This window comes from Canis lupus, chromosome 10, assembly GCF_003254725.2.
Source record: "Canis lupus dingo isolate Sandy chromosome 10, ASM325472v2, whole genome shotgun sequence".
Taxonomy (NCBI): Eukaryota; Metazoa; Chordata; class Mammalia; order Carnivora; family Canidae; genus Canis; species Canis lupus.
The window spans coordinates 47,074,776-47,088,635 of NC_064252.1; the positions used below are offsets into that span (position 1 = coordinate 47,074,776).

Below are 13,860 nucleotides of genomic sequence, written 5' to 3' on the forward strand. Positions count from 1 at the left end.
GCGGTTTGGCGCCTGCCTTTGGCCCAGGGCGCGATCCTGGAGACCTGGGGTCGAGTCCCACGTCGGGTTCCCAGTGCATGGAGCCTGCTTCCCTCTCTCTCTGTGTGTGTGTGTGTGTGTGTGTGACTATCATAAATAAAAAAAAGTTATGTTTACGATGGATTTTTAAAAATTGAGATGGGAGGGATGCCTGGGTGGTTCATTGGTTGAGCGTTTGCCTTTGGCTCAGAGTGTGATCCTAGGGTCTTGGGATCAAGTCCTGCATCAGGCTCCCCTAAGGGAGCCTGCTTCTCCCTCTGCCTATGTCTCTGTGTCTCTAATGAATAAATAAATAAAATATTTTTTTAAAAAGACATCAGAATACATTGCTTCTGGAGTATGCTGCTTTCACCCTCTTCATTTTTTCCATATAAAATTTTTTTCTACAATAAACTTATATAACTTTGAAAACAAGGGAACAAATGTGAAAACTCTGTCACTGTCTGGGCTATCGTTAATAGCCTCCATATGGACTTCCAGACTCCAAAACATCCTTCACACAGCTGCAAAAAATTATCTCACTGAAACTTAGGTCCAGGCACGGAATACCCCTATTTTAAAATTGTATTTAGTTTCTCACAACCAACACAGTAAAATCCAGGCTGCAAGATCCTTCAATGAAGCCCAATCTACCTGCCCAGTTGGCTCTCCCACCATAGCCACACCAGACACTTTATATGATCCCCTTCAACTATTCACAACCCCCCAAATATACTCTGCACACGTCTTTATTCTTCTGCACTGTTGCTTACTCTACCTAGCAAGCATCATAAAATTGTCTTCTCCTCTATCACCACCATTGAAATCCTTTAGTCTTTTAGGGATGATCCAGTAGAGGAGCTCAAATCTTTACATATTCCTACCTTAAGAACAATATTCATCTACCCAGGAAGGTCACTTACTTTGTTCAAATATGAAGCGTCAGGAGGCATAAGGGCAGAAAAGGAACTCATCTGCTCAATGAGATCAGTGGAATCCATTGATTAACCTCTGAACCAATGCTGGTGACCAGGGCCCAGCCAGACAACTTTTACCTTCCTTGTTACCGGGTTTCTTTCTTCAACCTTCTATCCTAGTCATGCAAACAATTATACTTTTAGGATGCTAGTAGAGTGCCTGGTATATAGCAAGTAGATGGCAAAATGGTAGTCACCGCTTTTGTTATTCATATCAATAGGGCTTCCGAATTAACATAGAAAGTGGTTCCAAAGTTCCAGAACTCAAATTATGGTAATTTTTTAAAAAAAATATTTATTTATTAAAAAATATATTTATTTATTTATTCATGAGAGACACACAGAAAGAGAGAGAGGCAGAGACACCAGCAGAAGGAGAAGCAGGCTCCCTGCAGGGAGCCCAATGCGGGACTCAGTCTGGGATCCCAGGATCATGCCCTGAGCCAAAGGCAGACACCCAACCGCTGAGCCATCCAGGCATCCCAAATTATTGTAATTCATTACACTCTGTCCCACACCAGTTTGTGAAACTATAGGAAGGCTAGCCCCAGGATATAGATGCTTGTGCAATGGCAGATATACCAACCTTCCTTGCACTCATCCTCTCTCTATTGAACTGCACTCCCATTACAAATGTGCAACTGTAGTTTGCTATGGCTTCAAAATGCAACTAGGTGTTGGAAGGATTTTGTTCCCAGAGATCTTACGTCATGAATGCTTTCGTTCTTTCCTTAAAAAAATTTTTGCTTCATTTCCAGGAATGTGATCTTAATGTTTCTTTGTTCAAAATTACCAATCAGTAGCTTACAACATGATAATAACAAGCATGAAGCACTTATAATGTGTCAGACACACACAGTTTATGTTTTAACTATATATTTTTCATTAAAAACTCATAAATTTCTCCTGCTTTACATAATTAGATACTGAGGTTCAGAGATTCTGAGTGATTTACCCACTGTGACAAGGTGGCAACTTAGCCAATGTAGCGGAGTCAGAATGTAAATCTAAATCCATCTAAAGCCATCAATAAGCCAAAGGGCAGAAAGGTGTAAGGAGAGTATCTCCTTCAAATATTCAAGACATCTTGGGCCAGAGGGGCCAGGTCCACTGAGCATTCAAAATAGATCAAATATTGCTACTATGATGAAATGTTTCAACAACCCCTTCAGCATAAAACTTATTCTTATGTGATTTTTTGGTATTTCTCTACAATACTTTATATCACTGGCTTTCTTTGGGTTATTATATTTAGTTTTGAGTTATTATATTTAGTTACATCTTTCTCAAGAGCAGGGATCTTGTCTTACCTCTTCATTCCATACTGTGTAGCACTGTTGCATTTATAGTAATAACTCAGTGTTTGCTATGGATTCAGAGATAAATGAAGTATCATGGAGATGCATTTGCTTTATTAACTTATTTATAAATAATGCGCTAATGCATAAACCCCGAAACAACCAAACAAGCAGAAAGCTGGAAAATACTAAAATAAATATTCTTTGCCTCTGGTGAATCACTAGAAAATAGTTCAGGAGTTTGTTTCACCCTTCATTCCCAAAGCGTTGCTATCAGGAAGAGAAAAGTGACTGGAGACAGAGAGCAGACACCCCTGGCATATAGTCCGGTACTCAGTAGAACACTCTTTATGTAAAAGAACACTTCCAGCCAGAGCTTTGGGGTTCCAGGCTTGTCAGACGTATCACCTCTTTGTCTTCTATCTTAGAGGAGGAGATAATAAGCCAGACTGGATGAAGGAACGCTGAGAACTACATTTCCCAGGATGCCCCTCTTCCGCACGCAACGCCGCCTGCGACGTCGCTCCCATGGCAACGCAAGAGTCGGAGCGATCCGGCGGGTCGGGAGCTGGCGGGCGGCCTGACCTTAGGCGACCTGGACGCTGAGCCCACGACTCCGGGTCGGTGGAGCCACGATGCCCAGGTATCCCCGCGGCCTTGCTTGCGCCCGGCTGACGCTCTCCTCGAGAGCCTGGCTTTCTCCCCTTTGCCACCCCAGCCTGGCAGGGGCAGGGGAGGGAGGACCGCTGGGGGTTATATTTAGGGAGAGGAACCCTGGGTCTTTTCTGCCGGCAACCCCTCTCTGGATGGTCAGGGATCCCTAGGAACTCGCCTTGAGCACGTGGATTCGGCAGGTAGAAAAGTTCTCCAGGTGGAAAAGTAAGATTTTGAAAGATCACTCAACTTCACCCGTTCACTTAGTAAAAATTTCTTGCAGGCCAAGGAATGTTCTAGAAGCAGAGGTTCAGGCAGTGGATTAGGCCGCAGAGCCACCTCTTCGGAGTTCGCCCCCTTTGGGTTCAGGTCCACCGTGAGTGAAGGGGCCTGGAGAACGCCCCGCAGCAGTGGAAGGCGGTGGAGCGGGAGGCCGGAGCCGGAGGCCCGAGCGGGAGGTCCGGAACGCGCATCTGGACCCTCCGGTTCTGTGACGCGAGCTTCCATTGCCCGCCCTCAAGATACCACCCGAACCTCCCATGAGGACGTCAGGGAGACAGGGCTTCTGGAGTCCCCCACAGAGCAGGATGGATCTGCTTTTCTCACTCTGTGGATCGCGGCCTACCTGATCTCTGCTGAGGCTATGAACCTTAATGTGAAAAACTGCCAGCCGCTTTCCCATCGTGGCCTGATTGGTTGCAGTTACAAAGTTACGGTTGATGGTTACAAATTTCCACCGGTCACTTGAATGGTGGCCGCACCTCCTGCTCTCCTCTTTTCTGGGAGCTTGGAAAGCAGATAATCCCATTTTGGAAGGGTGGTGTGTCAACGAGGAGCAGACAGGCCTGGGCTGAGTTCCTGGGGGGTTCACCTTGAAATAAATGCATACATTTTAGTGCATTTAGGAACACCTATATTGGTCTTTCATAGCCCCTTCCTTCATCCCTGTTTCCTGAATAGTAATTATTATAAGCTCTCAATATTTTTAAAGATTTTATTTGAGAGAGAGCGAGAGGGAAAGACAGAGAAAGCACAAGTGGGGTGAGGGGCAGAGGGAGAAGCGGACCCCGGGCTAAGCAGGGAGCCTAAGGTGGAGCTCCATCCCCGACTTCGACTTCGGGGTCATGACCTGAGCTGAAGCATGACGCTTGAGTGACTGAGCCACCCAGGTGCCCCAAGCTCTCAATACTTTTAGATAATTATATGTAGGTCAAGCCCTAAATGAAATGAATTAGCACATTTTAGCAATCAATCATGACAGTCTTAGAAGATTGCTGTTCTTCTTTATTGGCATTTTAGAGATGAAGAAACAGAAGTGAGCCTGAGGAATAGCACAGAAGCTTGCATCTGTTAGGTGCTCAATGTATATTTGTTGAATTAATAAAGGAATGAATAATCCAGAGAGGTTAGGTAATTTGCCCAAGTTGGTATATGTAGAAAGGAGCAGATTCAGGCTTAGAACACATCAAATCTTTTTCTGTATTTTTTTTAGTTCAGTACTCCATTTTTCATTTAGACTTTAATTTTAAAAAGGTATAATCTTATTTGTGAAAAATTATATGTTTGTAGAGAGATGAATGGAAAGATTATTTTCAAAATGTGTTTTTAGGTAATTTTTTTCTTTCATTATATTTTATATATTAAAAAGTGGAAACTTCAGCCAGAAATATAATTTATAAACAAGAAATACTTAAGAAAACAAAGATTGTTTGGTATACTGGCTTTACATGCTCCCCATATTCCTAGATGTTGGTAGTTTTCAAGTTATAGATTTCTAAAATTCTTTGTACGTTCATGTACATGTCTGGGAAGTTAACACGTACAGCTTCCAACCTTGGCTGGAAGCTCCAAAAGAAGACAGCCTCAAATCCTGGTGACAAAGGTTCTGCTTATCATTTTCAGCTTTTCTTTTGTGAACCAGTGGAAAGAAAATGACTAATCCTCGGAAGTTTTATCAGTTTATTGTCTCCCAGAAAATAGTGTTGATTTGTTTTTATAAATTTAACTGAAATAACATTTCTCTGAGCTTAAAATAAATATTGGAAAGGATTCCCTATGATTCTCTGAATTTTGTTTTTTGCCCCCCTCATAGTGAAACTCTCTGGGAAATTGCAAAAGCCGAAGTGGAAAAACGTGGAAGTGAAGGTGATGGACTTGAAATTGGAGAAAAATCTGTTTTCTTCATTGGCAGTAAGAATGGGGTAATGCACTTTTTTTCCTACTTCCCCGCCCCCCCCCCCCCCCAATTATTATAATTTAGCAACCAGTGGAAAATTCATTTTAATACTTTGGTAAAAATGTGGATACTTCAACTCTTTAGCCAGATGACCAATCTCTGGACTCCTGGTTACCTTGGAGCTGGTTGTGCTTTGTATGAGGGTGCCCTGCTCATGGGTGAGTAGGGACAGCATCCAGCCTGAGCACTTCTTGCGTCAGGTGGTTGCTCTGATGTGGGCCGCAGAGGAAGGAGCACTTGTTTCAAATTAGACTACCCATTAGAGCAGTCCTTTTTACCCCAAAGGCACCATAAATGCTAATATGATGGCTGTAGTTCCAGTAACTTATACAACTGAAACAAGAATATAGATAACAGGGACACCTGGGTGGCTCGGTGGTTGAGCGTCTGCCTTCGGCTCAGGGCATGATCCTGGAGTCCCAGGATCGAGTCCCACATCGGGCTCCCTGCGTGGAGCCTGCTTCTCCCTCTGCCTGTGTCTCTGCCCCTCTCTCTCTCTTTCTCATGAATAAATAAATAAAATTTAAAAAAAAAGAATATAGATAACAAAAACATAACCTGACAAAGTATGATACATTTACCCTTCACTTATCTAACTAGAGTCACAGAAACTGAAGGAAACCTGGAGATACTCTAGTCTTCTACTCCGAGGTCCATGGAGATACTTCTTAGGACCAGTGAACTCTAGAAATGTATGCAGAATTGTGCGTGATTGTGTATCAGTGTTTTTATGGGAAATGGTAGGAGAACCATTCCAGCACCTTCAAAAAGGTTAAGAACCACTATAAACAGTGGTTGTATAGTTTAGGTTTGACTCTCTCAACAGGGGGGGGGAGGAGTTGTCTTCTACAAAGCAACCTGGTTCCATTTTCCTGAATTCCTAGTTAATGAGAAAACCTGAGCGGCTCATTGTAACTTCCAATGTTTGCAATTTTGGCCTGTAAAAGTATATAAATACTTGGTATTCCTAATTCTAAGGTCCCAATTTAGGTCCTAATTCTTGGTCCTAATTCTGATTTGTAACAGTACAGAAATAAGTCTGAATTTTCTTCTGCTTTTTAAATCTTGAGATATTTTTAAATTACCCTTCAAATAATTAATGGCAACCACTTTGTCTCTCTGAGTCTATTTCAGCTTTAATATCCTCCTTTCTTTCAGTCATGCCTTCTGTGGCATGGATTCCATATTGGTTATGGATTCCCTGTCATGATTTTATAACTCTTAACTGGAACTATTCTAATGTGTAATTCTTGGGAAGGAACAGGACTTTGGAGGTTTTGCTTAACTGCAGTAGACTAGAAGGTCTGCCAGCTTCTCTTTTTCCAAATGCTGTGCTCCTGTTATTGTATAGAAAAATTCTAGTAATCCCATAACCTTGTTAACTAAGGTTGAGCTTGAGATCTATGTTCTTTGCATACATGCTGTTTTGTCCTTAATTTTCTCAGATTGGATCCTCTGTTACAGTCTATATTTTTAATTACTTTTATTAAAGTGATTAACATATGTGGTTTAAAAACTCAAAGATAATCAAAAGGTGCACAAAATACTAAACCTCTCCACATTGTTCAGGGCTTCTCCTTTAAGTGGCCTCTTTCGTATCTTAAATCTGTTTTTTTTTTCCTGTAATTCTTTATTAAATAGCTTATAGGCTATTTTTAGACTTAAAATGTTAGACATTATCTATTGAATTTTTGATAATAGTAGAAGATTATTTAGTTCTAGCTGTTTTTTTAAATGATTTTTTTTTTTTTTTTTTTTACATTTTAAAGTAATGTCCACACCTAACATGGGGCTCAAACTTAAAACCCTGAGATCAAGAGTTAGAAGCTCTACTGACTGAGCCAGACAGATCCCCTAGTTTATCACTTTTAAATGCTCATTTCCAGCCCTAGTCTGCAACATAGTTGTTTTTATAGTTTTGGGCTAAATCAATATTCAGTGTTATTATTTCTAAAACTTGTTTGCTGCTGAGCCAAATGGATTCCTTTCCTTTCCTTTTTCCTTTCCTTTCCTTCCTTTTCTTTTTCTTCTTTCTTTCTTTCTTTCTTTCTTTCTTTCTTTCTTTCTTTCTTTCTTAGTTTTTTTTTTTTTTATTTGAGAGAGCACATGAGCAGAGGGAGGGGCAAATGGAGAGAGAGAGAGAGAGAGAGAGAGAGAGAATGAGAATCTCAAGCAAGACTCCCTGCTAAGTACAGAGCCCAACGCAGGGCTTGATCCAGGACCTTAAGACCATGATCCAAACTGAAGTCAGACACTTAACTGAGTAAGCCACCCTGGCATCCCTCTTTTTCTTTTTTCTTTTTTTTAAATATTTTATTTATTAGAGGGAGAGTGTGTGCACAGTCAAGGGGAGGGGCAGAAGAGAAAGAGAATTTCAAACAGACTCCATGCCCAGGGCAGAGCCCCACTTGGGGCTCAGTCTCATGACCCAAGATCCTGACCTGAGCAGAAATTGAGAGTTGGCTGCTCAACCAACTGAGCCACCTAGGTGCTCCTACTTTCTTTTTCTTGAATAACTTTTCTCAGAAGTTTAAAAATGCCTTAATTTTTTTTTATTTGCTTAGCTTTTATGTGTTCCTTAGTTTTTATATGCACTAGTTATTTGTTGCTACATAATAAATTATTCTAAAACATAGCAGCTTTTAAAACAGCAAACATGGGGCATCTGGGTGGCTCAGTTTGGCTAAGCTCTGCCTTCAGCTTGGGTCATGATCCTGGGGTCCTGGAATCGAGCCCCACCTTGCACTCCCTGCTCCATGGGGAGCCTGCTTTTCCCTCTCCCCACCTCCTCACCCATGCTTTCTCTCATTCTCATTCTCTCTCTCTCTCTCTCTCTCTCTCCCCCAAATGGATAAATAAAATATTTAAAAAATAAAACAGTAAACATTATCTCATCTAGTTTATGAGGGCCAGGAGTCTGAGAGCAGCTTAGTTATGTGGTTCTGGGTCAGGGTCTATCATGAAGTTGTAGTCAAGATGTCGTCTGGGACTAAAGTCCTCTCATAGCTCAACTAAACTGGGGAATCAGTTCCAAGCTTGTTGACATGGTTGCTGGCAAGAGGCCTCAGTTCCTTGAAGATTGTTGGCCAAGTTTCAATTCTCCACATATATGCCTCTCCATAGCGCCGCTTACAATATGGCAGCTTGCTTCCCCCAGAGCAAGAGATCCAAAAGAGAGAGGGCACCCCGGTAGAAGTTGCAGCCTTTTATACCCTGATCTTGGAAGTGATGTGCTATCATTTCTGCCATAAGCTATTGATCACAAAGACCAACTCTGATACAGTGTGAGGGACCATGCCTGGGTATGAATACCATCAAGGAGGATCATTCGGAACTATCCTTGAAACTGGCTCCCCAGCTATGTATTTCTAATTCTAATTTCATAGTCCCCAACAGGCATTCAATACGATCTTCATCTAGGTAGCTGTACCCTATCATCTGAAAGTTCCCCTCTCCAGCCAGAGTCCTGTTGTCTTTTAACTATTGTGCTGGTCTGTACTGTGGTTCTCAGGACCGGCTGCATAGCTACCATCCTCCCCCAACATCTTGAGAATTCCTTTTTCTTCTTTTTTCCTGGATCCTGTGTCTTCTCTGTTCTTGGTTTACTCACTTATTTTGATGGAGCACATTCTTTTTGTAGTTTTCTAGGAAAGCATTATATGGTAAGTAAAATTTATGAGACCCTTGAATCTCTAAAATTTTCTTTATTTTTCCCTCACTGGATTGAATGTTTATGTGGACATAGAATCCTACATTACGATGAGTCACTTAATCTCTATCTGATCCTAGTTTCTGTCTAAGTCTGGATTATTTCCTTTGGGAATGACCAAAAAAATGACCAAAAATGACCAAAAATTCAAACTGATGTAGGAGCTTTTTTGAATATTTGGTATCCTCTTCACTATTAGACTTCATCTGTATTCCTCTTGTGATGTGTACCATGAGATACCATATTTTAATTCATTTCATATGGTCAGACAACAGTCTAATTACCGTCACAACATTACATCTGTTCTCATTATTTTCATCCAAATGCATTTTTCATGCATATTTATAAATTTCCATATAAATATACAAAGTGTGCTGTATTTTCTCTCCCTTTCTGTCTCTTTTTATTCCTTTTCACCAATATATTGCACTCGTAAGTTATATGCTAGTTTTGGTAATCATATGAGATCATTTTGCTTCCCTGTGATAATACTGCACTTATTACCTGCACTGTTAATGTATCTGTCGCTGTGAATATTCTTTCTAGGCCTTGACTCAGTTGTTTTCTCTTGTGAATTACTTGGACCCTCTTCCATTATTTTCTTAAAATTTTTCTTAATATCATACCTAATGACATCTCAATTTATTTGGACTTCTTTCTCTCATTCTCTCCACTCTGATTTAGATTGTCAAGTCCCTAGGCATTGGTCTTATCATTCTCTTAACATAGATTTCCTCTTACCAAGTGATTACTCCAGTATCCTAAGGTATGGGCCAGAAAACTTAGTCATTGACCAGCCTTTTTCTTCCCAGAGCTCCTGTTCTCATTCCATACCTCAACTTCTAGGTAGAAGAAAAGTGGGGAGGAAATGTCTTGACTTCTAAATTTTTCCTTTTCCAGTTTTCCCAAGTATATTCTGGTTGCAAGAGGATGCTTTCCAGGGTTCCTTAAGAGATAGCAGATACTAGTTACACATCTTCCACACATAACTTATTGATCACAACACCCTTTTCTACTGAGCCTGAAGATGACATCTAATCCCTAGCATTCCAGGAAGGTGTTGGCACTTGCGATAAAATTGATTTGTCATCTCTGACTCTAATAATGTTTATTTATCACCACACAACTAGGAAACATCAGCCAAAATCCATAAGTTGATATATGCTCCGGTGTAGCATACCCTTCAGGTCAACAGAGAGCTGATTTCACATGGAGTACCATACTATGTCACCTGAGGACTTTAAGAATTGTGCACTGTAAGGAAGAAGTTTTTTTTTTTTTTTTTAAGATTTTATTTATTTATTCATCAGAGAGAGAGAGAGGCAGAGACACACGCAGAGGGAGAAATAGGCTCCATGCAGGGAGCCCGACATGGGACTCAATGCTGGGTTTCCAGGATCACACTCTGGGCTGAAGGCGGCGCTAAACCGCTGAGCCACCAGGGCTGCCCAGGAAGAAGTTAATTAAGTAATTTTGATTGCCATCTGAGTATTCCGACTGAAACGTGATTGAAACATATCCAGATGGAAGAATTTTAATATAAAATTTTTGTTTTTATTATCTAATGTTCTAATAACTACATTTTAAAAGTAATATTTACATATTTTACTCAAATTCATGGTCATGGAGCCATTAAAATTGAGGTTGGTAAACTAATTTTGTATGTAGCCAATACCATACTTAGTAAGAATTAGAAAGCATTTATTATTGATCTAGGAAAAATTATAAGATTAGTCAAAAATTTTAAAAAATGTTTTAACTTGTTTTTTATTTCCTCTTTTGAAAGCATTCAAGCATTCAGGTCTTCTACTACATTTGAGTATAAAAGTCAGGGTTCATTTAAATAAGTCAGGAAGGGATGCCTGGGTGGCTCAGCAGTTGAGCATCTCTGCCTTTGGCCCAGGATGTGATCCCAGGATCTGGGATGGAGTCCCACATCGGGCTCCTTGCAGGGAGCCTGCTTCTCCCTCTGCCTGTGTCTCTGTCTCTCTCTCTGTGTGTCTCTGTGTGTCTTATTTATTTATTTAAATAAATAAGGAAAATCTTAAATAAGTCAGGAAAAATAATTAAATAAATAAATAAGCATCTAAGTCAGTATCTTAATAATATTCATATTTTGGTTTCAGTTATTTTACTTTTAGGATTATCATTTAAGGAGTTACTGATTATATGAATGATGTGTGTTACAGTGTTATTTGTTATTGTGGGAAGCATGGGGAAAATATAGCAGCCCATCCCCAGGACCACTGATTGATTGGTAGGAAGAGGCCTCTCCCTACTCTTTGTAAGTTTGTTTAATTTAGCCACTATACAGAAAGGTTTTGGAATTGGCCATACAGAGCAAGAACAGATGTATCACGTCTTCATGCAGCTTTGCTTGACTCACAAAGTTCTTGCCAGGAAGGCAGAATGGCTAGTGACACTGTCTAAAAAAAGGTCAACGCTTGCAGACCCAAGATGCTGGAATTTATGTGGCTTTATAGTTCATTTCTATTTGGGGTTCCTATTATTCTTTTACTTTTAGGCTTCATGCTACCACCTTAGGGTCATGTTGACAATGAAACTTTCTGGAACTAAAGTCTGCATCAGTGAGGCTACACCTTTGCCAGGTGATGTCAGTGACCAGGTAGCCAGAGCACTCCCCTGTCTTGGAGAGTGTCCCAGAGAGCCCTCCCCACACAACTAGACATCCATCATTGTGAGATATTATACATAACATTAACATTATATTTATTGGAGGGAAATGTTATACAACCATGAAATAGTTGTTAGTAATGAAAGAATATGTTAATTGAAAAAAGCAGGACTGAAATTTGTATACAGTATGATCTCAACTCTAAAAATGCAAAGATAAAAGGTAGAAATATGTATGATAAAATTTTAGTCATCAAGTGTGTTTTTATTTTGTCTTTAATTTCTGCATTTTACAAAGTTTTCTTATTGGCCCACTTTTATTTTATTTATTTATTTATTTTTAAAGATTTTATTTATTTAATCATGAGAGACACAGAGAGAAAGAGAGGCAGAGACACAGGCAGAGGGAGAAGCAGGCTCCAGAAGCAGGGAGCTCGACATGGGACTCGATCCCGGGTCTCCAGGATCACACCTCAGGCTGCAGGCGGCGCTAAGCCGCTGTGCCACCGGGTATTGGCCCACTTTTAAAAATCTGAACTTAACTGTTTAAATAAAAGTTTCATAGGGATCACTTATATTTTAAAATTTTAACCCAGCTATAGCATATACACATTTCACAAATTTACTGTTGTAAGGAGAGTGATTTTTGCATTGATACAGTACTTTTCCAATTTCCTTTTTTTTTTTTTTTTTTTTAAGATTTGTATATTTATTTATTCATGAGAGAGAGAGCGAGGCAGAGACAGAGGGAGAAGCACGCTCCATGCAGGGAGCCCGATGTGGGACTCAATCCTGGAACTCTAGGATCTCGCCCTGGGTGGAAGGCGGACGCTCAACTGCTGAGCCACTCAGGTGTCCCATTTTTCCAATTTCCTACTTACTGCCACATAGATACATACATGGATTTTAAAAAATGAGTAAATAACTAGTACTAGTCTTATGGTACAAGTAAATTTCTATTACAAAAAGTATTCTGTATAATAAGCTACTTCCATATCCTTAAGGCGGCTTATCCTAATAGTACTGATCACTGATACCAGCGCACAAATGCTCACACACAAAATGCCCCCCAGTGTCCTTCACTAGTCACTCTCTGTAACAGTTCTTCTAGATTTTGTTGTTTTGACAGCCCATTCATGTTTTATTTGTTATTTGTGAAACCATACTTAAAAAATAAAAGTAGATTATGGCATATGCAAGCTGTTTATTTTCATTTATGTAAATTAAAACTAATTTTGCTTTTGAAGATTGGCAAACTCTCTTGATATAGGTAGTACTTTTGAGACTATTCTTTAAAAAGTATCTGATTCCATGCTTTATGCAGAATATTATTTTGAAAAATAAAGAGAAGCAACCAATTAATGCTTCTATTGTTCAGCTAATAGTAATCACCCTTTACCAAAGAAACTGCCTTGCTGCCTTCTCTATTTCTTTCCTATACTTCTGTTTTTCCATTCAGTAGGTATCTATTGAACATCTTTTATGTGCCAGGCATCCTGCCCGACTCTGGGGAAACAGAAATGAAAGACATGTTCTTTGTTGTGTGGGAACTTGGGTGCTAGTACTTGTACAACATAGCATGAGACAAATGCTATGGTGGAAACAAGGGCTCTTAACTCAGCCCAAGAGGCTAGAAGACTGGGAAAGCCTCTTAAGAGAGGGTGATGTCCAGAGTTTTAAGGGTAGGAAGTGAGGAAAGAGAGGTAATTTAGGTGAAGAGGGTCAAGTGGGTATTCTGAGGAGAGAAGAAAAATGTATGAAACAGCGGTTACAACAGATGAGAGCGAGAACATACTAGTCAAACGTAATAGGATTCCCGTCATTGCTGACTGCTGTTTTGAAGATGGGGATTAAGAATTTAGGTGACACCATTCTGTACAGCATGTGTACTTTTTCTCTGTCATCACTCACCTGCATGGGTACAAACATGGAGGAGAAGGGAAGGGAATTGAGTTTACCAAGGTTAGATTTTGCCGAGTGGATCCAGGACAAAGCTAGAGAAAGCTTGGTGGGGGGTAATATTTGCAAGGGTGATTGTAATGATAAACTGTGGAGTGTAAGGTGGAAAAGGAGAGATGTGGAGGTAGGAGGGAGCTGGTGGAGAAGGAGAAATGTTGATGGGTCAACGGACTTTTAAGACCTCTTACTATAGCCAAAGAATTGTTACTGTGGGGATTCCTCAAGAAGTGGTTGGAGAATGTGTTGTTGTGTTTGTGATTTTGGAAGTAATGCAGTTTCCAGTGGTGAAATGATTCAAGATGTAACCTTGGAAGTGACATATGGCAGAAATAGAGTGAAGTAAAGAGTCTCTGGGAGGAGGCAAAGGCACCGAGA

At 40.3% G+C, this 13,860-nt stretch overlaps 1 protein-coding gene across 6 annotated transcripts in view; it reads left to right on the top strand.

Annotated features, from left to right (window-relative positions):
* The first annotated feature begins 2,796 nt into the window (after nucleotides 1-2,796).
* The window catches only part of DYNC2LI1 (dynein cytoplasmic 2 light intermediate chain 1), a 59,342-nt gene continuing 48,278 nt past the window's right edge, over nucleotides 2,797-13,860 (top strand). For all 6 annotated transcript variants that reach the window (XR_007413598.1, XM_049115491.1, XM_049115492.1 and 3 more), the window contains exons 1-2: nucleotides 2,797-2,936; nucleotides 5,040-5,148. Coding sequence is in view for 5 of the 6 variants with exons in the window: in XM_049115491.1 (XP_048971448.1) it covers nucleotides 2,929-2,936; nucleotides 5,040-5,148 (117 nt within the window). In the remaining variant the exon portion in view is untranslated. The remainder of the gene's footprint in view (nucleotides 2,937-5,039; nucleotides 5,149-13,860) is intronic.